General features: G+C 39.0%; 1 protein-coding gene across 10 annotated transcripts in view; it reads left to right on the plus strand.

Moving 5' to 3' along the window:
• The window catches only part of LOC147748173 (E3 ubiquitin-protein ligase TRIM38-like), a 229320-nt gene that overhangs the window by 89439 nt on the left and 117100 nt on the right, over positions 1-22781 (plus strand). For 4 of the 10 annotated variants that reach the window (XM_086959082.1, XM_086959088.1, XM_086959087.1 and 1 more), the window contains exon 5: positions 6202-6222. The exons of 3 other annotated variants lie outside the window; for them this stretch is intronic. In XM_086959082.1, coding sequence (XP_086815208.1) covers positions 6202-6222 — 21 coding nt within the window. Of the gene's footprint in view, positions 1-6201; positions 6223-16084; positions 16106-22781 lie in introns of all 10 variants that reach the window. 3 more of the 10 variants (XM_086959081.1, XM_086959083.1, XM_086959084.1) reach the window with 1 other exon arrangement.

A 22781-nucleotide genomic window follows, 5' to 3' on the forward strand; every position in this document is an offset into this window, starting at 1 on the left:
ATGGATAAATGACGGACAGCACGGTTTCTTTTCCAGCAGTTTCAACCCAAAATTAACGACTCTGCTTTAGCCTGCAGAGCGGCTAAATGACGTTTATTGGTCATTTCAAGTTCCAATTTTATGCCTAGATATTTATGTGGTCGCAACCTTGACCTTTTTGAATTCTAAAAACCAGTTGAATTACAATTTGGTATCAACCAGCCAAATCACTCTAGTTTTATTTAAGTTTAGCTCTAGCCCTCGCTCGTCCATGTAGTTTTTTACGGCATTCATGCTGTGTTGCAGGACTATTGGCATTTGACTGAAGAGAACAATATCATCCGCATATTGCAGGCACTCATCAACCACGGGCCAAGAAAAAGGGGAGAGGGTCCAAATACATTGCATTCTCATGTTAATTCCCATAGGAAAATTTGCTTTCCAATCTCAAAAAAACAGCTGATTGTAATTACACCAAATTTGGCAAAAGGCTAGAACTTCTTAAAGTGTGCTTTTTTTTGTTATCAATTCATTTTGCGGTTTTTGAGAAATTTGTGTTTAAAGAGGTGCTCAGGTTGGTCTTGAAGGGATTGAAAATTTAGACCGGCCTCAGCAGGGGAGAAATTAGCTGAGAAAACCAAAGGTAAAAGGTTAAAGTGACATTAGTCCGGCATGTAAGGACAAAGCTGCAGTTGATAACAGAGTATCCACCATAGGAATCTGAGCACGTGCCTATGTTAAATAGTTGTAAAACAGTAGCATAGACCAATTCCATGTATTGAGGACTTTTGGAAGTTGTGGCTGTTTATTTCCAGCCTCATTGAGAGCCACAAGAACTAGAATAAAAACACCACTTCTTGTCTGAAACATGTGCATAGCTGGATGAAGGAGAACTGCAACTTTCTGAATGGCACTTACACTTGAGGACATCAGACCAGATTTATTTTGGATAATAGTCTTACATCATTGTGGCTAAAAGTAGTGGGATAGTGTACAAATTCTGCTCAGATAGTAATGAATCTTGGTGTCCAGATTGATCTTTTGCTATTGAAATATGAAAACACAAACTGCTAAATGTTTCTATGAAACCACCTCTTCCAACTCCAGCTACTCCAACAAATCAATCTGTCCGGGATGATTTTATTGAAATTCAAATATCATAGCATTGTTTGCGTGGGCGCTACAGAGTTCAAAACTATTCTGCCTGTCTCTGCCTCAACCTAATACCATGGGCTCACTTCATACCAGTACTCCTTTATTTGTAATGGTGGTACAGGGAATGCAATTAAAATAACTGTATTGTCTTCAAAACCTGGCAGGCCTCAGCCTAAAACAATTTGATTTTTTTGCATAGCTTTGCACCCAAAAAGAACTTGAAATTCTGTAGGCAACCCTGATTGCCTATGGCAAATTAATTTCTTTATTTGGACAAGAAATGTTGAGCATAAAACTAATTTAGTATGAAAGGCATTTTAGTAATTGTGGATGTATTCAACTAGATTGAGGTGAGATATGATGCATGACCAGCAATAACAAGACAGTACAGACTTGTATGTACATATGTGCATCATTTCTATGACCAATTTGTGAGTAGATGGCCTAGTTAAGAAGACTTCTGTATTATGCAAGATTTTGAATGTAGGGACCCCAAGAGTTAAAATGAACATGCCCTAGATATTGCATGGAGATCTGGTTATTGTGAAGCAACTTTTGTTGGCTGAGCAAAGGTTGGGCGTGAACCTGTAGCGACCCCAGATTACAGAGCGGTTGTTTGAGTTGAGCAATTTATTATCAGTAGCCGATATAGAGCGCGTTTTTTTGCTTCTAACTATGTCTTATGGTGGCGCTGCTGCAAGGTGGGTGTGTTTGGGGAGTTCTTGTGACAAGTTGTAGCAAAATATAGTACTTTATCCAGTGAGGTTAAAGAATATACGGGAAGATAGACAAGTAAATGGTTACATTTCTTGAGTTTTCTCAAGAGAACAGTATCTTGGATGTGCAGAATGAAATATTTGAGCATATTCTATATATATTCATTACTTATCCCTGTTGCAGATAAACATATCCTTCTTTGAAGTGTTCCATAGGTTTCTGTCTGACTATGCTGCGTTCATAGTGACTGTGAGTAGGTGAAGCAGGGCGATAGATAGTTGAGGGAAGGGAGTCTGGTGCCAATTTGGCAATACTGATTATTTCCATTTTGGATGAATTTGACATCAGTGAATGAACTGCCATTCAGTGATGACTGTCCAAAAGGCATGCTGAGATCTGTTTGGAAATGAATAGTGAAGGTAAAGAACGAGAGGAAGAAGTGGGTGTCTTCTGCATATAGCTGATGGGTTGGGGAGCCAACAAAACTAATGATGTTGTTGAGAGATGATGTAGAGTAAAAGGGACCCAGAAGTGAACCTTATGGGACAGAGATCCACCAGGGTTCATGGATTGAGAGGAAAGCACCAAGAAAATGCGAATGAGTGATTTGAGAGATTGGATGAGAACCAGTTTAGAGCGGATTCAGGCACAGAGGTATAATCTGATATACAATATAAGATGCCGGAGAGAGGTAGAAGGATATGATAACAGATGAGAAGTGGTGGAGAATATGAAGTTAGATAAGTGAGTGTAGGAAAGTAGGATCTGCTTCCTATGGTTACCCCCACTTTTTGCTGGATGTTATACTGATTTTGACTAGCCTGACTGGGATCCTGCTAATCAGCATCCCAGTCTATCTGCTTTCTCCGTAAAATTGTATGTTATGTACTTTGGTACACTCCAGATTGGATACTGAGGTACCCTTATAAGTCCCTAGTATATGGTACACATGTACCCAGGGCATAGGTACCCTAGAGGCCTCTCATGTGCTGAAGCATGTATTCTGCCACCGATGAGAGGCCATGCAAAATAGAACTACAGGTCTGCCATTGCAACCTGTGTATGCTGGTGCTTGCGCCACTTACTTTAGATATAGGTTCACTACACTTAAAACTCCTAAGTTACCCCTATAGCAGGCCTTAACATTCCTGAAGGCAGGGTTTTATGTGAGATGGTGCCCCTGCATGAGCAGAGCCCCTCTGTAGCCTTTGGAGACCATTCTCCTGTGTTGTCTGTGACTCATCCAGACATATAGGTAGAGGTGCATTATAACCTCGCAGTAAATGCTCTCTCAAGCGGCTGAAACAAAACATGCCATGTTTGGTATCAAACACCTTGGAATTATACCTCCACAACAGTAATAGGTGTGGGAAGTGTGATTCCACCCTTTGAAGCAAGCTTCGTGGGGTCACTGGTCTTTCCGGTGCCAGCCTCTCGACCCAAAATGGTTGCTGCCGACCAGAGACACATTTCTGCCCTTCGGCTGCAGAGCCAAGCTTGAGCAGGGGAAGGCAGGACAATAGACATCCTGTCAAAGGGAGGTGTGACCACCTCCCAGACAGGCTTTAGTGTACTGGGGCTGGTTAGGTGCACTTCCAAAGTGCCTGAAAGTCTGCATCTGGGGCACACTTGGTGTCCCTGTGGATAGTCCAGTTCAAACCAGTTCTGGGAGCCGTTGGCTCCTGCTCTGGTGCGAAACCTGACAAAGGGCATGGGATTAACCTCCCCTCTGTACCGTCTGGACACTCTGGACTTTCCTGGACTTCGAATGGGCCCAACTTCGTCTAACTCTCCGTCCAAAGCATTGTATGTGCCCGTGCACCATACAGGCTCCGTGCTGGACATGTGGAGCATTAAGGACATCTGAAAAATCTCCCTTGGGGTGAAGGCGTCACTCTCCTGCATTAATAAGCACCGTAACGCAACTGACCGATCTGCTGATCCTGAGCTCCTGCAAACACAAAAGACACTAGCAACACAGGGTGTGGGTTCCGATGTTCCCTGAGGTTGAGCTGCCCTCTCTCCGAGTTTGAGGCCAGTATCCTTTGTGGGGACCGCATAACCCAAACCTCTGTGTACTGCGTACTTTTGCAAGTGCCTATGCTTGTTGGTGATTCCTGAGCTTGTGCATTGGACTTAGTGTAGTCCTGACCCTGAGCAGTATTTCCACCAAAGAACTCTAGCCACCTTGCACCTAGTGCTCCGTGGGCTGGTACTTTGTGATTTAGCACGATCACCTGAACCTTGCTGGTCCACACCGTAACCTGCTTGACCTTCCTGCGTGGGTTGCTGTTACGAAGGCTTGTTGGTGCTCCAGCCAGATATTGACCCATCAGCGCTCAACATCAATCATGGGACAGCTCACATTCAGCTCCTGGTTGTCCTCAACGTCTCCTGGTCCTCGGGGCTGCAGAGTGAAGAATCCCTTATTTGCACCCGACATCGGTGGGCATTCGTCTACCGAGCCCCTGGTCACCCTGAAGTGACCCAGACTCTGTCCCATCTGCTTTCAGGTTCCTTCTATCACAAATCCACCCTTGGATTCCAACGGACGCTTTCTTCCTTCCTGGCAGCATCACTTATTTGAAGCTCCCAATTGAAAATGGCGGCGGTTTCCGGCACCACCTCAGACCTATGCACCCGGCTTCCCTGGGATAGGTATCTTTGGTACTCCAGTATCCACGGGGGGGTGGCTCTCTAACCTCCTAATTTCCAAAAGGTTTCCTTGAAGTCCACCGAGAATGGTCCTTAAACTTTAAAATTGTAACCACAACTTCCCCATAGAATTGTACGGATCCCGCCGTCGTGTTAGCACTCTGCACACGTCCTCCATGGGGTCCCTATCTAATCACCTAGGGTGATTCCTTGGAGTCCCCGCGATTCGATGTGTTCTAGACACTGTCTCAACTTAAGTTGTGGTTCTTATACCACTATTTTAGTATATGATTTGGTCTCCCCCTGGAGTCGACTGTGTATTGTGCTACTTACAACTGTTTCTTTGCTAAAGTATTGTGTGCTTTGTGTTGCATCCTCATGTAGAGGATGCGAGAGTGTTATATAAATAAATACATAATTTTATAACTACTGTGTGGTTCTTTCATTTAATTGATACTAAAGGTAATATTCTGGTAACACAAGCTTCTTTTCATTCCTTCAAGATTAAGCCTGAAGGTTACTCTCCACAGCGTCCACAAGGATATCTTTCTAAAGAATCTTTGACCTCATACATCATGAGGGTCGTTTGGACAGGTGCAAGGTGCCCACTTTAATTAGTGGACAGCATATACCAGGCCAACTTCTCACAATGAGGATTATTTGTGTGTGTTGTAACACCATAAATCCAGATTAAAAGGGGCTCAGATGTGAAGGTTTAGGGACCTGAAGGGGTGATGAGGTGCATTATGGGGTCGACGTTTTGCTAATAGATTTACCTCTGCTGGAGATGTGTAGTAGAAGGAAAAGAGCATGAGAGAAAGGGTGTAAAGTGTGATTGGTAAAGGATGGAGTAGATGCACTTTAGTGAAGCTTTGCTGGGCTAAGTTGGATTTTTTAGATATTTGAGGTGAAGTATGAGGCACAGTTATGTGGGAGAAATGTGTAACTTGTGTAAGGGGAGAGTAGATTGTTACATGTGTGGGCAAGTACTTGAAAGGCTGCGCATAGAGAAGTGATTTATTAATTTAACAGCAAGGATGTGACAAAGGTAAGTGCAGGGGTAGTCGGGACTAGGCCTGGGTAAAATAGAATTTGCGGTGGTGTATTACATCATTTTCTGAATTTTACATTACAGTTGTTACACAAAAATCTTAAAATTACACCACTTTGAGTATTTGCGTGGCTATTTGTGCCAAAACTATATCCCAAGAACAGCACTAACAACTAGAGCATGAACATTAGTTTGCGGCACTTTTCATTTTTGAGCTTTTTTTGCACAAAGTGTTTTTTTAGCTTTATTTTCCCACGAAACCTTCTTCGCTTCAAAAATTGAGTGTGCACATCTCGCTATACAGAATTGAGCTAATTAAGAGATTTGCATTGCTTGTAATTAAGTGTAATTTCACAATTTTCCAAACATGTCATGTAATTAAGCAAAAGCAGAGTATGGGTTCTTGCTCTTAATTTCACTAGGCTGGTATTTTTTGGATAATTGTCTTTTTGAAGTCTGAATTAATTTTGTTGGTTGCTGGTACACATTCCTGCACAAATGCCGTTGTTTTTTTATTAATATCCGGTCCAGTCATTAAAGGAAGGAATAGAACTTGGGGAAATGTTCTGGAAAGTCTTGGCTTTTAAAACACACAAGCATCCGCTAATGTGAATGGATTCTGACCCATCTTTTATCTTTCACAGATAACTACGCCAATAATGAAGGTAAGACTGCAGAGGCAAACTATCTCGAGCACCTTTTTTTCTGGTTTGATTTCTTCATTTCACTATTAATAGCAACCTGTGTTGTGTGAGAACTAAAATGGCTACACCTTTGTAAAACATTTTAGCTTTGGAAACGTCAGGGTTGCTGCTATCCTGTGTTGTGACGTTTGAGTAAATACTAAATACAATCAACATCGCCATCAACACGGCTGTCATTGTAACCACCCAGTGGGTACCACTCTCAGTGTCTACATCTAAACCTGGACCTATTTAAAGAGTGTTAAGAGGCACTATGCAATTCATTGTGAAAAAAGCCTCTAGATCGCCTGTTTAAAAAAAAATGTATTCTTCTAACTTTGGCATTCAGCTGCACAAATGCTATTAGCCAAATGCTATTAGCATGTTTTTACGTGGAGTCTGGGAGTCTTGGCACTTTTACTAATTATTAATGCATAATCAAAATATGTAATTTATTTAATTAGGTTGGAAATGTGTGTGTGTGTGTGTGTGTGTGTGTATATATATATATATATATATACATATATATATTTTAAATCGGCGATAAAGTTATCAGTGGTGTAACTCTGAAACTGATCAAGCCAAGTACAGGCCTATTTGCCTTGATTTACCTGTATTGCATGATACAGTGAATCACAAGCCCAATTGGAGAGATTGGATAAATGCGCTAAGATGATCAGTGGCGTCTCTAGAAGTATTTTTTAGGAGTGGCACAGGAGGCCATCAATGCAACTGAGCAGTCACCACTGTGTAGTTGTTGCTAGGTCAAAGCTTCCATAATTTTGTTTTGCTAATAAGTTTTATATTTTTCGCCAGTCTGCACACAACTTGTAAAAAAAATTTTTAAAAACATCCACTTCCTCTCCTTTTTGGATAGTTTTTTTTACCTATCAAGTTTATTTGAATAGTTAATAAAAAAACATTGCATACAGTTAAAAAAAACGTTTCTGATACATTCATTTAAAATACAAAAGGGAAAAACCTAAAAAGCTTCTCCTTGACAAGGTCCTCATCAATTAAAGAACCATTTCTAATACACTCATTTGTGGTAGTGAAGGAAAAGCATAAAAACATTTTCTTTACAGTAAAATCAGCAAAATAAAAATCTCCAAGATTTGAGTTTATTGTGTGTAGAAATGTAAGTGCCCACGGGACCTGAATTTGCCTTTGGCACCTTCCCTGTAGTTTACAGAGGCTAGTTTTATTCTTTGAAAAAACCTTCTTGCGTGTTGTAGAGTACAATTAATTAGTGCAAATATGGACACCTTGAATCGGGTTGTAAAGTGCAAGTGATTTGTGCAAACCAACGTTCTTAAAAGTAGCCTGTCCTTGCTCCATCGTTGCTAATAAGTTTTATATTTTTCGCCAGTCTGCACACAACTTTTAAAAAAAATTTTTTAAAACATCCACTTCCTCTCCTTTTTGGATAGTTTTTTTACCTATCAAGTTTATTTGCATAGTTAATAAAAAAACATTGCAAACAGTTAAAAAAACGTTTCTGATACATTCATTTAAAATACAAAAGGGAAAAACCTAAAAAGCTTCTCCTTGACAAGGTCCTCATCAATTAAAGAACCATTTCTAATACACTCATTTGTGGTAGTGAAGGAAAAGCATAAAAACATTTTCTTTACAGTAAAATCAGCAAAATAAAAATCTCCAAGATTTGAGTTTATTGTGTGTAGAAATGTAAGTGCCCACGGGACCTGAATTTGCCCTTGGCACCTTCCCTGTAGTTTACAGAGGCTAGTTTTATTCTTTGAAAAAACCTTCTTGCGTGTTGTAGAGTACAATTAATTAGTGCAAATATGGACACCTTGAATCGGGTTGTAAGGTGCAAGTGATTTGTGCAAACCAACGTTCTTAAAAGTAGCCTGTCCTTGCTCAATCGTTGCTAATAAGTTTTATATTTTTCGCCAGTCTGCACACAACTTTTAAAAAATGTTTTTAAAAACATCCACTTCCTCTCCTTTTTGGATAGTTTTTTTTACCTATCAAGTTTATTTTCATAGTTAATAAAAAAACATGGCATACAGTTAAAAAAAACGTTTCTGATACATTCATTTAAAATACAAAAGGGAAAAACCTAAAAAGCTTCTCCTTGACAAGGTCCTCATCAATTAAAGAACCATTTCTAATACACTCATTTGTGGTAGTGAAGGAAAAGCATAAAAACATTTTCTTTACAGTAAAATCAGCAAAATAAAATCTCCAAGATTTGAGTTTATTGTGTGTAGAAATGTAAGTGCCCACGGGACCTGAATTTGCCTTTGGCACCTTCCCTGTAGTTTACAGAGGCTAGTTTTATTCTTTGAAAAAACCTTCTTGCGTGTTGTAGAGTACAATTAATTAGTGCAAATATGGACACCTTGAATCGGGTTGTAAAGTGCAAGTGATTTGTGCAAACCAACGTTCTTAAAAGTAGCCTGTCCTTGCTCCATCGTTGCTAATAAGTTTTATATTTTTCGCCAGTCTGCACACAACTTTTAAAAAAATGTTTTAAAAACATCCACTTCCTCTCCTTTTTGGATAGTTTTTTTTACCTATCAAGTTTATTTGCATAGTTAATAAAAAAACATTGCATACAGTTAAAAAAAAACGTTTCTGATACATTCATTTAAAATACAAAAGGGAAAAACCTAAAAAGCTTCTCCTTGACAAGGTCCTCATCAATTAAAGAACCATTTCTAATACACTCATTTGTGGTAGTGAAGGAAAAGCATAAAAACATTTTCTTTACAGTAAAATCAGCAAAATAAAAATCTCCAAGATTTGAGTTTATTGTGGGTAGAAATGTAAGTGCCCACGGGACCTGAATTTGCCTTTGGCACCTTCCCTGTAGTTTACAGAGGCTAGTTTTATTCTTTGAAAAAACCTTCTTGCGTGTTGTAGAGTACAATTAATTAGTGCAAATATGGACACCTTGAATCGGGTTGTAAAGTGCAAGTGATTTGTGCAAACCAACGTTCTTAAAAGTAGCCTGTCCTTGCTCCATCGTTGCTAATAAGTTTTATATTTTTCGCCAGTCTGCACACAACTTTAAAAAATTTTTTTTAAAAACATCCACTTCCTCTCCTTTTTGGATAGTTTTTTTACCTATCAAGTTTATTTGCATAGTTAATAAAAAAACATTGCATACAGTTAAAAAAAACGTTTCTGATACATTCATTTAAAATACAAAAGGGAAAAACCTAAAAAGCTTCTCCTTGACAAGGTCCTCATCAATTAAAGAACCATTTCTAATACACTCATTTGTGGTAGTGAAGGAAAAGCATAAAAACATTTTCTTTACAGTAAAATCAGCAAAATAAAAATCTCCAAGATTTGAGTTTATTGTGTGTAGAAATGTAAGTGCCCACGGGACCTGAATTTGCCCTTGGCACCTTCCCTGTAGTTTACAGAGGCTAGTTTTATTCTTTGAAAAAACCTTCTTGCGTGTTGTAGAGTACAATTAATTAGTGCAAATATGGACACCTTGAATCGGGTTGTAAAGTGCAAGTGATTTGTGCAAACCAACGTTCTTAAAAGTAGCCTGTCCTTGCTCCATCGTTGGCCCAATTCTTTTGATTAAACCATTTTAGGTATTTTTTTCTTGTGTTCTGTTGAAGCTGGTTGTAAAGTGCAGGTGAATTGTGCTGTTGAATGCTCCTGAGAGTAGCCTGACCTTGCTCATTCACAGGTTCAGTTCTTGTAGAAGCGGTTTTAGGAATTGGAGACCATTGTAGTCTAGGGGGATTGAGGAACCGCTTAGTCAAGTGATTACTACTTGCCTGCAGGAGAGAATTTACAGATTTACGAATATTGGTTTCAGCAGTTTTATCCTTTGTGGCTCTGGCACCAGGCATAGACAGAAAATATGTACTAACGTTGCTTGCATCTAGCTGTAAAGCCTACAGTTTTAGTTTTGCGGCTGGTTTTTGCAAGATGGAATTAAATATTTAATTTCTATGATCCGAATCAATGTAACATAAACTGCTGCTTTAAGGCCTGGGAAAAATGTGCTGAAAGATCCTCCTGGGATCTCAAATGTTTGTATGAGTTGATCACTGTCCAGGCATGCCGTCTTCTTGGAAAGGAATTTGTGGCTGTTCGATGGGACCGCAATGGTGTTGAGGCATTGGTTACTCAGTTAAAGGCGAATTTGTCTATACTGGAGGCCACACATCTTGCATGCCTAGTTCCTCTGTTAGGTTTGAGAGACCTTATTCTCACTATATTCTTGTTTCGTGCCATAGTAGGTTAGCAGCGTGCGGCTAAATTAGATTGCATTTGTATTCACTTTATGCAACCCACTGAGTTATCCTTGTAATGCACGAAGCTTCAGTTAGCAAGTGTGACTCCATTTTGTATTTTGCAATACCCATTAGGCTGTGTCTGAATTAGGCCCAGTAATTCGTCTTGCTTGCCTCAGCTTTAAACTGTATTTAGTTATTATTTTCTTTCCAGTTCCAGGTTGCCTTCTGACTTACTAATGAACAAGCCATTCTGCTTTTGCATACCTATCCATGTGTGTAGCTCTGCTCCCACGTTAGGAGATGCTGAAACTAGGCAGAACAACCTTGAAACTGTGATAGTGTGTACTCATCTAACAGGTGGTAGTCCGTTCATCTGTGCCTTCTTTGTTAATGCTCGGCCTAAGCCGGTAACTTTCCACTGTGGGCGGGGTTGGGGGTTCTTGGAGGAATGGTACTGCGTTGCAGACCGTTGGATGGCCAGTCCCTCGGCAGACTTCTTAGGGATCAGGTCAGATTGGACTCCTCTGCAGAGTATTACTAAGAAGTGCTTGTTTGTATCCTCTACTGTCTGATCGACTCTTCATTTGGTAGAAGGCGAGTAGGAGGTTGAAAATAACCTGGGTGGCCCCTAAGGGCCACTTCCTTCACCTCAATGGCCTAGCTTAAGTATTCTCCCCATGCCCCTTTTTCAATACTGTGATGTTCCTCGATTTCAAGCTTGCACAAATATTGTTAATGGAGCCCCTATCGAAGCGCACAGTTTGACAAAAGCACTATTGTTTTGAAGTGATTTTTTTTTTGTTCCGAAAGCCAAACTCTAGACGTACCTGGGTTTATGAAGCTGTTTTTGGAATGGAAAACAGTTTTGTGTACTTTTGTTTGGATCTTGTTGAATGTAATTATTTCACGTCCGTGCATGATTTCTGTGCTGTAGGCCACCGCTGGCATTAGCTGTGCGGACTTTCCAGTAATTAGATGGATAAATGACAGACAGCTTGGTTTCTTTTTCAGTAGATTGAACCCAAAAATTAACTACACCGTTTTAGCCTGCATAGTTGCTAAATGACGTTTATAGGGCATTTCATGTTCCAATTCGATGCCTAGATATTTATATGTGGTAACAACCTTGACCTTTTTGGATTCTAAAAACCAGTTGAATTACTTTTAATTTGGAATCAACCAGCCGAACCACTCTAGTTTTATTTTAGCTTAGCTCTAGCCCTCGCTCGTCCAAGTATTTTTTTACAGCATACATGCAGTGTTGCAGGACTATTGACGTTTGACTGAAGAGAACAATATCATCCGCATATTGCAGGCACTCATCAACCACGGGCCAAGAAAAAGGGGAGAGGGTCGAAATACATTGATTTATCATGTTAATTCCCACAGGAAAATTTGCTTTCCAATCCCCAAAAAACTGCTGATCTGCATTACACCAAAATTGGCATAAAGCTAGAACTTTACTCAAAGTGCACTTTTTGTGTGTTTTTGTTAATTTTGCCATTTTTGAGAAATTTGTGTGTAAAGAGGTGCTCAGGTTGGTCTTGAAGGGATAGAAAATTTAGGCGGGGCTCAGCAGGGGAGAAATTAGCTGACAAAACCAAAGGTAAAAGTGACTTTATAGTTCCTTATAGTATTAAGATCTTTCCTCACGTTTAAAAAAAGAGAAATCCATAAAAAAACACAAGTTAAAGTGACATTAGTGAGGTGTAAGAATAAGATGAAACAAATGTTTTAAAACCCCAAAAAACACAGAACTTCCCCAGTTAAAGTTTACTGTGCTAACCCCAACATACTTCCTCACCATGTACTGCTTCTGACCTCACATGTTACATCACTCAGTGACATATTCAGTGACATCATTGGTGACATACTGATTTTACTGATAACATCGTAGACATATGCGGCATAGAGTTAGAGAATGTACTTAGTGTACATGTGAGGTTGTATAGCATGAAAACAGTGTATGCCTTGGAGGAAAGTAAGATTGTGCATGTTGAAAGCTATATAGTGCACCAGAAATATTACTTCAAGTTAAACACGAGAAAGGCTGAGTTCACCTGCTGTGGGTTGTTGATTTATGTTGGGAAGTAGGTTGAGGCTTAGAACCAAAGCCTGTTCCAAAAAAAATCTGTGTGAAAGGACACAGCCGCTGTTGACAACAGATTATACACCATAGAAATCTGAGCACATGTGTATGATGAATATTTGTAATACAGTAGCATAGACCAATTCTATGTAGGGAGGACTTTTGTAAATTGTGGATGTTTATTTCCAGGCTCATTGAGAGCCAGGAGAGCTAGAATAAAAACATCACTTCTTGTCTGAAACATGTGCATAGCTGGATGAAGGAGAACTGCAGCTTTCTGAATGGCACTGACACTTGAGGTTATCAGACCAGATCTGTTTTGGATCATAGTCTTAAATCATTGTGGCTAACAGTAGTGGGATAGTGTACAATGTCTGCTCACAGGAAATAATCTTGGCGTCCAGATTGACCTTTTGCTCTTAAAATATGAAAACACAAACTGCTAAATGTTTCTAGGAAACCACCTCTTCCAACTCTAGCTACCCCAACAAATCAACCTGTCTGGGATGGTCTTCTTGAAATTCAAATATCGTAGCATGGTTTGCGTGAGAGCTTCTAAGAAAGACCCTAAAGCTACAGAGTTCAAAACTATTCTGCTTGTCTCTGCCTCAACCTAGTAATATGGGTTCACTATATGCCAGTACTCCTTTATTTGCAAAGGTGGTACAGGGAATGACATTAAAATAAAGGTATTGTCTTAAACACCTGGCAGGCCTCAGCCTAAAACAGAGAATTTTTTTGCATAGCTTTCACCCAAAAATAACTTGATGTTCAGTAGGCAAACCTGATTGCCTACGGCAGATTCATTTCTTTATTTGGACAAGAACTGTTGTGCATAGAAAGGTAATTTAGTATGAAAGGCATTTTAGTAATTGTGAATGTATTCAAGTAGATTGAGGTGATATACGATGGATGACAAGCAGTAACAAGACAGTACATACTGACATAATTCTATGGGAAATTTGTAAATAGATGTTCTAGTTGTGAAGACTCTTTTAATATGCAAGATTTTCAATGTAGTGACCACCAAGAGCTAAACGGAACATGACCTAGATACTGCATGGATATCTGTTTATGTTGAAGCAGCTTTTGTAGGGCTGACCAAAGACTGGGTGTGACCATGTAGCGGCCCAAGATTACAGAGAGGTTGTTTGAGCCGAGCAATTCATTATCAGTAGCCGATATAGAGCGCCATTTTTGCTTCTAACCAGATCTGATGGTGGCAGTGCTGCAGGGTGGGTGAGTCTGGGGAGTTCTTGTGACAAGTTCTTGTAGCAAAATATAGTACTCTATCCAGTGAGGTTAAAGAATATACGGGAAGCTAGACATGTAAATGGTTACATTTGACAAGTTTGCTCAGGAGAGCAGTGTCTTGGATGTGCGAAATGAAATATTTGAGCATATTTTATACATATTCATTACTAATCCCTGTTGGAGATAAACGTATCTATATTCCTTGAAGTGTCTGTAGGTTTCAGTCTGACGATGCTGAGTTCATGGTGCCTGTTATTTGGTGAGGCAGGGCGATGGATAGTTGAGGAAAGGGAGGCAGGTGCCAATTTGGCAATACTGATTATTTCCATTTTGGATGAATTTGACATCATTGAATGAAAAGCCATTCAGTGATGACTGTCCATAAGGCATGCTGAGATCGAGAGGAAGATGTGGGCGTCCTCTGCATATAGCTGATTAGTTGGGGAGCCAACGAAACTTATGATATTGATGAGAGATGATATAGAGTGTAAGGGACCCAGAAGTGAACCTTATGGGACAGAGATCCGCCAGGGTTCATGGATTGAGTCAAGAGCACCAAGAATATGCAAATAAGTGATTTTAGAGATTGGATAAGTAACAGTTGAAAGTGGATTCAGGCACAGAGGTATAATCTGATATACAGTGTAAGATGCCGCAGAGAGGTAGAAGGATATGATAACCGATGAGAAGTGGTGGAGAATATTAAGTTCAATAAGTGAGGGAGGATCATTTGTGTGGGTTGTAACCTCAGTGCCCCCTTTAATCTGGATTTATGATGTCAAGTCAAATGGTCTTTATTCGGATATAAAATATCCATAAAAGTACAAATCATCACTGCCAATATACATATAACATACAATCATCAATAAGAAATACAAAAGGAGTTAAAAAATGGGATAGGACAATAGTCTTGAAATCAATAAATAACATAAAACCAATGTGCAAAGCATAGTAATAAAGTGCAAATAGACGCTATGTAAACCTTCAGTAAGCACGGAATCTAACAGCAATATTGCACAAAAATCGCAAATTGTAAACTTTGAACTCAGTGCAAATAAGCAATTGTAAACATCCGACTAAGTGCAAAATAGACTACCACATATATGCTAAATCCAATTAAGAAGAGAGATTACAGGTGTATAACATGTTTCAAAGTATATTCATGGAGGCTCGTGAACGTACCACTGCTCACAAAAATGAGCTTACACGGAAAATCATGTCATCACAACCCAGCTGCAGTATTTCTTGGTACCCCAAGGTAGAATGAGATTTATGATGAGAAGGTTTGGGGACCTAAGGGGTTGGATGAGGTGCATTATGGGTCGACATTTTGCTAATAGATTTACCTCTGCTGGAGATGTGTAGTAGAAGGAAAAGAGTATGAGAGAAAGGGTGTAAAGTGTGATTGGTAAAGGATGAAGTAGATGCACTTTAGTGAAGCTTTGCTGGGCTAGTTTGGATTTTTTTTAGATATTTGAGGTGAAGTATGAGGCACAGTTATGTGGGAGAAATGTGTAACTTGTGTAAGGGGAGAGTAGATTGTTACATGTGTGGGCAAGTACTTGAAAGGCTGCGCATAGAGAAGTGATTTATTAATTTAACAGCAAGGATTTGACAAAGGTAAGTGCAGGGGTAGTCGGGACTAGGCCTGGGTAAAATAGAATTTGCTGTGGTGTATTACGTCATTTTCTGAATTTTACATTACAGTTGTTACACAAAAATCTTAAAATTACACCACTTTGAGTATTTGCGTGGCTATTTGTGCCAAAATTATATCCCAAGAACAGCACTAACAACTAGAGCATGAACATTAGTTTGCAGCACTTTTCTTTTTTGAGCTTTTTTTGCACAAAGTGTTTTTTTAGCTTTATTTTCCCACGAAACCTTCCTTGCTTCAGAAATTGAGTGTGCACATCTCACTATACGGAATAGAGCTAATTAACAGATTTGCATTGCTTGTAATTAAGTGTAATTTCACAATTTTCCAAACATGTCATGTAATTAAGCAAAAGCAGAATATGGGTTCTTGCTCTTAATTTCACTAGGCTGGTATATTTTGGATAATTGTCTTTTTGAAGTCTGAATTAATTTTGTTGGTTGCTGGTACACCTTCCTGCACAAATGCCGTTGTTTTTTATTAATATCCGGTCCAGTCATTAAAGAAAGGAATAGAACTTGGGGAAATGTTCTGAAAAGTCTTGGCTTTTAAAACACACAAGCATCCGCTAATGTGAATGGATTCTGACCCATCTTTTATCTTTCACAGATAACTACGCCAATAATGAAGGTAAGACTGCAGAGGCAAACTATCTCGAGCACCTTTTTTTCTGGTTTGATTTCTTCATTGCACTATTAATAGCAACCTGTGTTGTGTGAGAACTAAAATGGCTACACCTTTGTAAAACATTTTAGCTTTGGAAACGTCAGGGTTGCTGCTATCCTGTGTTGTGACGTTTGAGTAAATACTAAATACAATCAACATCGCCATCAACACGGCTGTCATTGTAACCACCCAGTGGGTACCACTCTCTGTGTCTACATCTAAACCTGGACCTTTTTAACGAGTGTTAAGAGGCACTATGCAATTCATTGTGAAAAAAGCCTCTAGATCGCCTGTTTAAAAAAAATGTATTCTTCTAACTTTGGCATTCAGCTGCACAAATGCTATTAGCCAAATGCTATTAGCATGTTTTTACGTGGAGTCTGGGAGTCTTGGCACTTTTACTAATTATTAATGCATAATCAAAATATGTAATTTATTTAATTAGGTTGGAAATGTGTGTGTGTGTGTGTGTTTGTGTGTGTGTATATATATATATATATATATATATATATATATATATATATATATATATATATATATATATATATATATATATATTAAATCTGCGATAAAGTTATCAGTGGTGTAACTCTGAAACTGATCAAGCCAAGTACAGGCCTATTCGCCTTGATTTACCTGTATTGCATGATACAGTGAATCACAAACCCAATTGGAGAGATTGGATAAATGCGCTAAGATGATCAGTGGCGTGCGTCTCTAGAAGTATTTTTTAGGAGTGGCACACGAGGCCATCGATGCAACTGAGCAGTCACCACTGTGTAGTTGTTGCTAGGTCAAAGCTTCCATAATTTTGTTTTGCTAATAAGTTTTATATTTTTCGCCAGTATGCACACAACTTTAAAAAACATTTTTTTAAAACATCCACTTCCTCTCTTTTTTGGAAAGTTTTTTTTACCTATCAAGTTTATTTGCATAGTTAATAAAAAAACATTGCATACAGTTAAAAAAAAAACGTTTCTAATACATTCATTTAAAATACAAAAGGGAAAAACCTAAAAAGCTTCTCCTTGACAAGGTCCTCATCAATTAAAGAACCATTTCTAACACACTCATTTGTGGTAGTGAAGGAAAAGCATAAAAACATTTTCTCTACAGTAAAATCAGCATAATAAAAATCTCCAAGATTTGAGTTTATTGTGTGTAGAAATGTAAGTGCCCACGGGACCTGAATTTGCCTTTGGCACCTTCCCTGTAGTTTACAGAGGCTAGTTTTATTCTTTGAAAAAACCTTCTTGCGTGTTGTAGAGTACAATTAATTAGTGCAAATATGGACACCTTGAATCGGGTTGTAAAGTGCAAGTGATTTGTGCAAACCAAAAGTAGCCTGTCCTTGCTCCATCCTTGGCCCAATTCTTTTGATTAAACCATTTTAGGTATTTTTTTCTTGTGTTCTGTTGAAGCTGGTTGTAAAGTGCAGGTGACTTATGCTGTTGAATGCTCCTGAGAGTAGCCTGACCTTGCTCATTCACAGGTTCAGTTCTTGTAGAAGCGGTTTTAGGAATTGGAGACCATTGTAGGCTAGGGGGATTGAGGAACCGCTTAGTCAAGTGATTACTACTTGCCTGCAGGAGCGAATTTACAGATTTATGAATATTGGTTTCAGCAGTTTTATCCTTTGTGGATCTGGCACCAGGCATAGACAGAAAATATGTACTAACGTTGCTTGCATCTAGCTGTAAAGCCTACAATTTTAGTTTTGCGGCTGGTTTTTGCAAGATGGAATTAAATATTTAATTTCTATGATCCGAATCAATGTAACATAAACTGCTGCTTTAAGGCCTGGGAAAAATGTGCTGAAAGATCCTCCTGGGGTCTCAAATGTTTGTATGAGTTGATCACTGTCCAGGCATGCCGTCTTCTTGGAAAGGAATTTGTGGCTGTTCGATGGGACCGCAATAGTGTTGAGGCATTGGTTACTCAGTTAAAGGCGAATTTGCCTATACTGGAGGCCACACATCTTGCATGCCTAGTTCCTCTGTTAGGTTTGAGAGACCTTATTCTCACTATATTCTTGTTTCGTGCCATAGTAGGTTAGCAGCGTGCGGTTAAATTAGATTGCATTTGTATTCACTTTATGCAACCCACTGAGTTATCCTTGTAATGCACGAAGCTTCAGTTAGCAAGTGTGACTCCATTTTGTATTTTGCAATACCCATTAGGCTGTGTCTGAATTAGGCCCAGTAATTCGTCTTGCTTGCCTCAGCTTTAAACTGTATTTAGTTATTTTCTTTCCAGTTCCAGGTTGCCTTCTGACTTACTAATGAATAAGCCATTATGCCTTTGCATACCTATCCATGTGTGTAGCTCTGCTCCAACGTTAGGAGATGCTGAAACTAGGCAGAACAACCTTGAAACTGTGATAGTGTATACTCATCTAACAGGTGGTAGCCCGTTCATCTGTGCCTTCTTTGTTAATGCTCGGCCTAAGCCGGTAACTTTCCACTGTGGGCGTGGTTGGGGGTTCTTGGAGGAATGGTACTGCGTTGCAGACCGTTGGATGGCCAGTCCCTCGGCAGACTTCTTAGGGATCAGGTCAGATTGGACTCCTCTGCAGAGTATTACTAAGAAGTGCTTGTTTGTATCCTCTACTGTCTGATCGACTCTTCATTTGGTAGAAGGCGAGTAGGAGGTTGAAAATAACCTGGGTGGCCCCTAAGGGCCACTTCCTTCACCTCAATGGCCTAGCTTAAGTATTCTCCCCTTGCCCCTTTTTGAATACTGTGATGTTCCTCGATTTCAAGCTTGCACAAAGATTGTTAATGGAGCCCCTATCGAAGCGCACAGTTTGACAAAAACACTATTGGTTTGAAGTGATTGTTTTTTTTGTTCCGAAAGCCAAACTCTAGACGTACCTGGGTTTATGAAGCTGTTTTTGGAATGGAAAACAGTTTTGTGTACTTTTGTTTGGATCTTGTTGAATGTAATTATTTCACGTCCGTGCATGATTTCTGTGCTGTAGGCTACCGCTGGCATTAGCTGTGCGGACTTTCCAGTAAGTAGATGGATAAATGACAGACAGCTTGGTTTCTTTTTCAGTAGATTGAACCCAAAAATTAACTACACAGTTTTAGCCGGCATAGTTGCTAAATGACGTTTATAGGGCATTTCTTTTTTTTTTTGTTTTTTTTTTATATAATTTTTTTATTTATTGCAAGAAAGAACATAAATGTAGTAATAAAATCATCTCGATTGTATACATGTACATAATTCTCAATAAATGTTATTGTCATTGGAAAGAAAGAAAAGGAAAAGAAAAAAAAAGAAAAGAAAAGAAAAGAAAGACACGAATGTTGACAAGACAACTTTACAAAAAGGTCATGTCAAAAGGATGTGACATGTCGGTCTCACAATATATTTGTCCATTTAGCTAGTGAATGTACCCCACATTTTCTCCCTTCCTTTTAGCGCTTTAGGGCCTCTTAATTTAGCCAAAGAGAGTTACATAGTATGTATTTCGTGGATAAGGTACCACCATTCATTGACACTAGGTGGTTCTTTCGAGATCCATGTGCGCGCGATTACCAATCTGGCACATGCAAAAACGATTGTTAACAAATCTTTATAATTACTATTCGTATCTTGTATGTCCAGCAAAACCAGATGAGCAGAGAGTACAGGCATAGTTATGTGCTTCCTGTTGAGAACATCCATTATTCCCAACCAGAAAGCTGTAAGTTTAGGACACTCATAGAGCATATGCTCTATGCCAGCTGCTTCTAGATTGCATTTTGGGCATCGGGTGCGTTCAGTGGAGATATTGCCAGGTGTCCAACTGGAGATTCTTTGGGGCGTGTAATATATTTGGGTAACTGTCCTATAATATTGTAGCCTCAGATTTGATGACTGGACAACTCGGTTTATTTGTTTTAATGAGCTCACAATCTGGCTAGGGTGGATGTTAATTCCTAGCCTAGTAGTCCATTTATCTGCCATTTTCTCGCAGTCTCCGACTTGGCCTTTATTAAGAATAATATAGCTCTTGCTAATAGTAGCTTTAGTCTGATTAGAATATATAAATAGTAAGATATCTGAGTGTTCAACATTCTCGATTTTCTTGTTATTAATTAGAAAATCTTGTATCTGAATATATTTAAAATATGTTGTCTCATTGATGTTATATAGTATTTTTAGAGCATTAAAGCTTAGAAGGCCATCTGGGCCATAAAGATCCCCTAGCTTGTTAATGTTCTGGTCTATCCATAAAGTGCAAGCACCATCTGCGAAGATAGTTGGCAGCCCTGGGTTCCCCCATATTGGAAGTTCAGCATTAAAAAAGGAAATTTTTTCAGTGTCCATAATTTGGTCCCAGATTCTTTTAATGGCTCTCGCGGTCTTGAATTTGACTCTCTTATAGTAATTTGGATCGTGTACCCTAAATAGAAACTTATTGCTTTGTGATCCTAACATAAATTGGTGATAAAATGTGGGGACATCACTAGACAAAAGACTACGTATGCGTTGTATAAAAGTAGCAAAAAAGTAAATTTTTAGATCAGGGAAGTTTAGTCCCCCTGTTTCGACAGGTAATTTCAATACCGTCATTGACCGACGGGCTTTTTTATATCCCCAAATGTATCTACTGCAAATGCTTTCTATTTTCTTAATGTATGTTTTATTGAGTTGCAGCGGGATAGATCTAAATAAATATAGTATTTTCGGAACTATCTTCATCTTTATTATATTAATACGTCCGATCAGGCTAAGTGGTATTTTATTCAATTTTTTAAGCATGGAAGCAATATCTTTAAGTAGGGGGTCATAATTTAACGGAACGATTTTCTCGATATTTGCGGTAAGCTTGACTCCTAGATAAGTAGCATTGTGGCAAAGCCCTGTTATCGGATGTGTAGGTTGATAATTAGCTATCACTTGTGTTTTGTTGACGTTAAGTCTATATCCCGATATGTCGCCAAATTCTCTAGCTTCCTGGATGATTTTAGGTATAGCCCGTATCAAGTCTGTAGTATATACAGCGATGTCGTCAGCAAAAGCTGTAATTTTTAAGCACATGTCTTCGTGTTCTATTGGAGTTATATGTTCTTGAGCAGTTAGTGCGTTGAGAAATGGCTCTAGAGCTATAGCAAATAATAGGGGTGAAAGAGGACACCCCTGTCTAGTGCCTCTTTTTATTAAGAAGTTATCAGAGTTGTTCCCTGAATAACTAACTATTGCTGTAGGGGTCTCATACAGAGATTGGATCCATCCCAGATATTGCCCCTGTATACCATAAACCGTTAGTGTTGCCCAGAGATACTCCCACCCCACTCGATCAAATGCCTTCTCTGCATCTAACATGACCATTCCGAGTGGGGTGAGAGTAGTCGCCGCAACATCCAAAGCTGTTATTGCAGTATTAACGTGGGTAGTGGTATCTCTGCCCACTACAAAACCGTGTTGTTGACAATTAACTAGAGCCGGCATTATAGGCGCTAAGCGGTTAGCAAGTACTTTAGCAAATATTTTAGCATCAGTATTGATTAATGAAATAGGCCTGTATGAACCTTGTTCTTCCGGCGGTTTGTTCTTTTTTAGAAAGAATACAATTTTAGCTGTACGCCATGAAGTAGGGGCAACTCCGGTTTCTCCCACAGAATCTATCACTTGTTTTAGTAGGGGGAGGAGTACAGGTAAACAGTCTTCTCCTGCAGCCTTGCCAGGGGGGAGCGCCTTTACAGCTTTACCAAGTTCTTCAATAGAAATTTCAGTGCTGAGTGATCTAGTTATTTCTGTGTCCAATCTTTCGGGTGCGTGTTTCTCTAAGTATGCTTTAATTGCTTCTGGAGTAGGTGTTTTTTCTGGAGTATAAAGGTGACAGTAATATTTGGCAAATTGTTCCAGAATCTGTTCTGGTTTTCTATACATTTTAGAGTCAAGTCCTTTAATAGTTTTGATAGTAGTTTTAGCCTTTTTATCGGCTACCTTATACGCCAGGATTTTCCCAATTCTGTCTCCACCTTCATATTGTGCAAGTTTATATTTGTGTATTTTAGATCTAAATTTTTCCCTGAGAGTTTTCTTAAGTGATGCACTTAATGAGATAAGTCCTAAACTTAGCTCCTTGATGGTGGTTTTGCCCTCTATTATAGCGTCTGAGAGTTGTTGCTCGGCTAGAGAGATATTTGATATAGCAATTCTTTCTAACCTTAGTTTTTCAGCATTGTCCTTGAAAATATATTGCTGAGTGTAACCTCTGATGCTGCTTTTACATGAATCCCATACATACCTGATAGCAGTTGAATTATTATTGAATGATATATATTCTAGAATGTGTTTTTTAATACCGGAGATGTATTGATGGTCAGTTAGTAAATATCTGGGGAATGTAAACTGTCGGGCTATAGGTTGAGTGTCTAAATTTTTGAATTCAAATAATATCGGGTTATGGTCTGAAGTGATTTTAGGGCAAATTTCTATCTCGCAGTTTTCTAAAATACAGTCTGTTGCCCAGATCATATCGATTCTAGAAAGAGTTTGATGTGGAGAAGAGTAATATGTGAAGCCGGATATAGTAGGATGTTTAGTACGCCAGGCATCTTTTAGATTGTGTATCCTGGCTAGTTCTAAAATAGCCGATCTCACTTTACCCATCCTATTTCTAGTTCCTTTGCTTGTGGAGTCT

This window comes from Lissotriton vulgaris, chromosome 1_1 (assembly GCF_964263255.1).
Source record: "Lissotriton vulgaris chromosome 1_1, aLisVul1.2, whole genome shotgun sequence".
NCBI lineage: Eukaryota > Metazoa > Chordata > Amphibia > Caudata > Salamandridae > Lissotriton > Lissotriton vulgaris.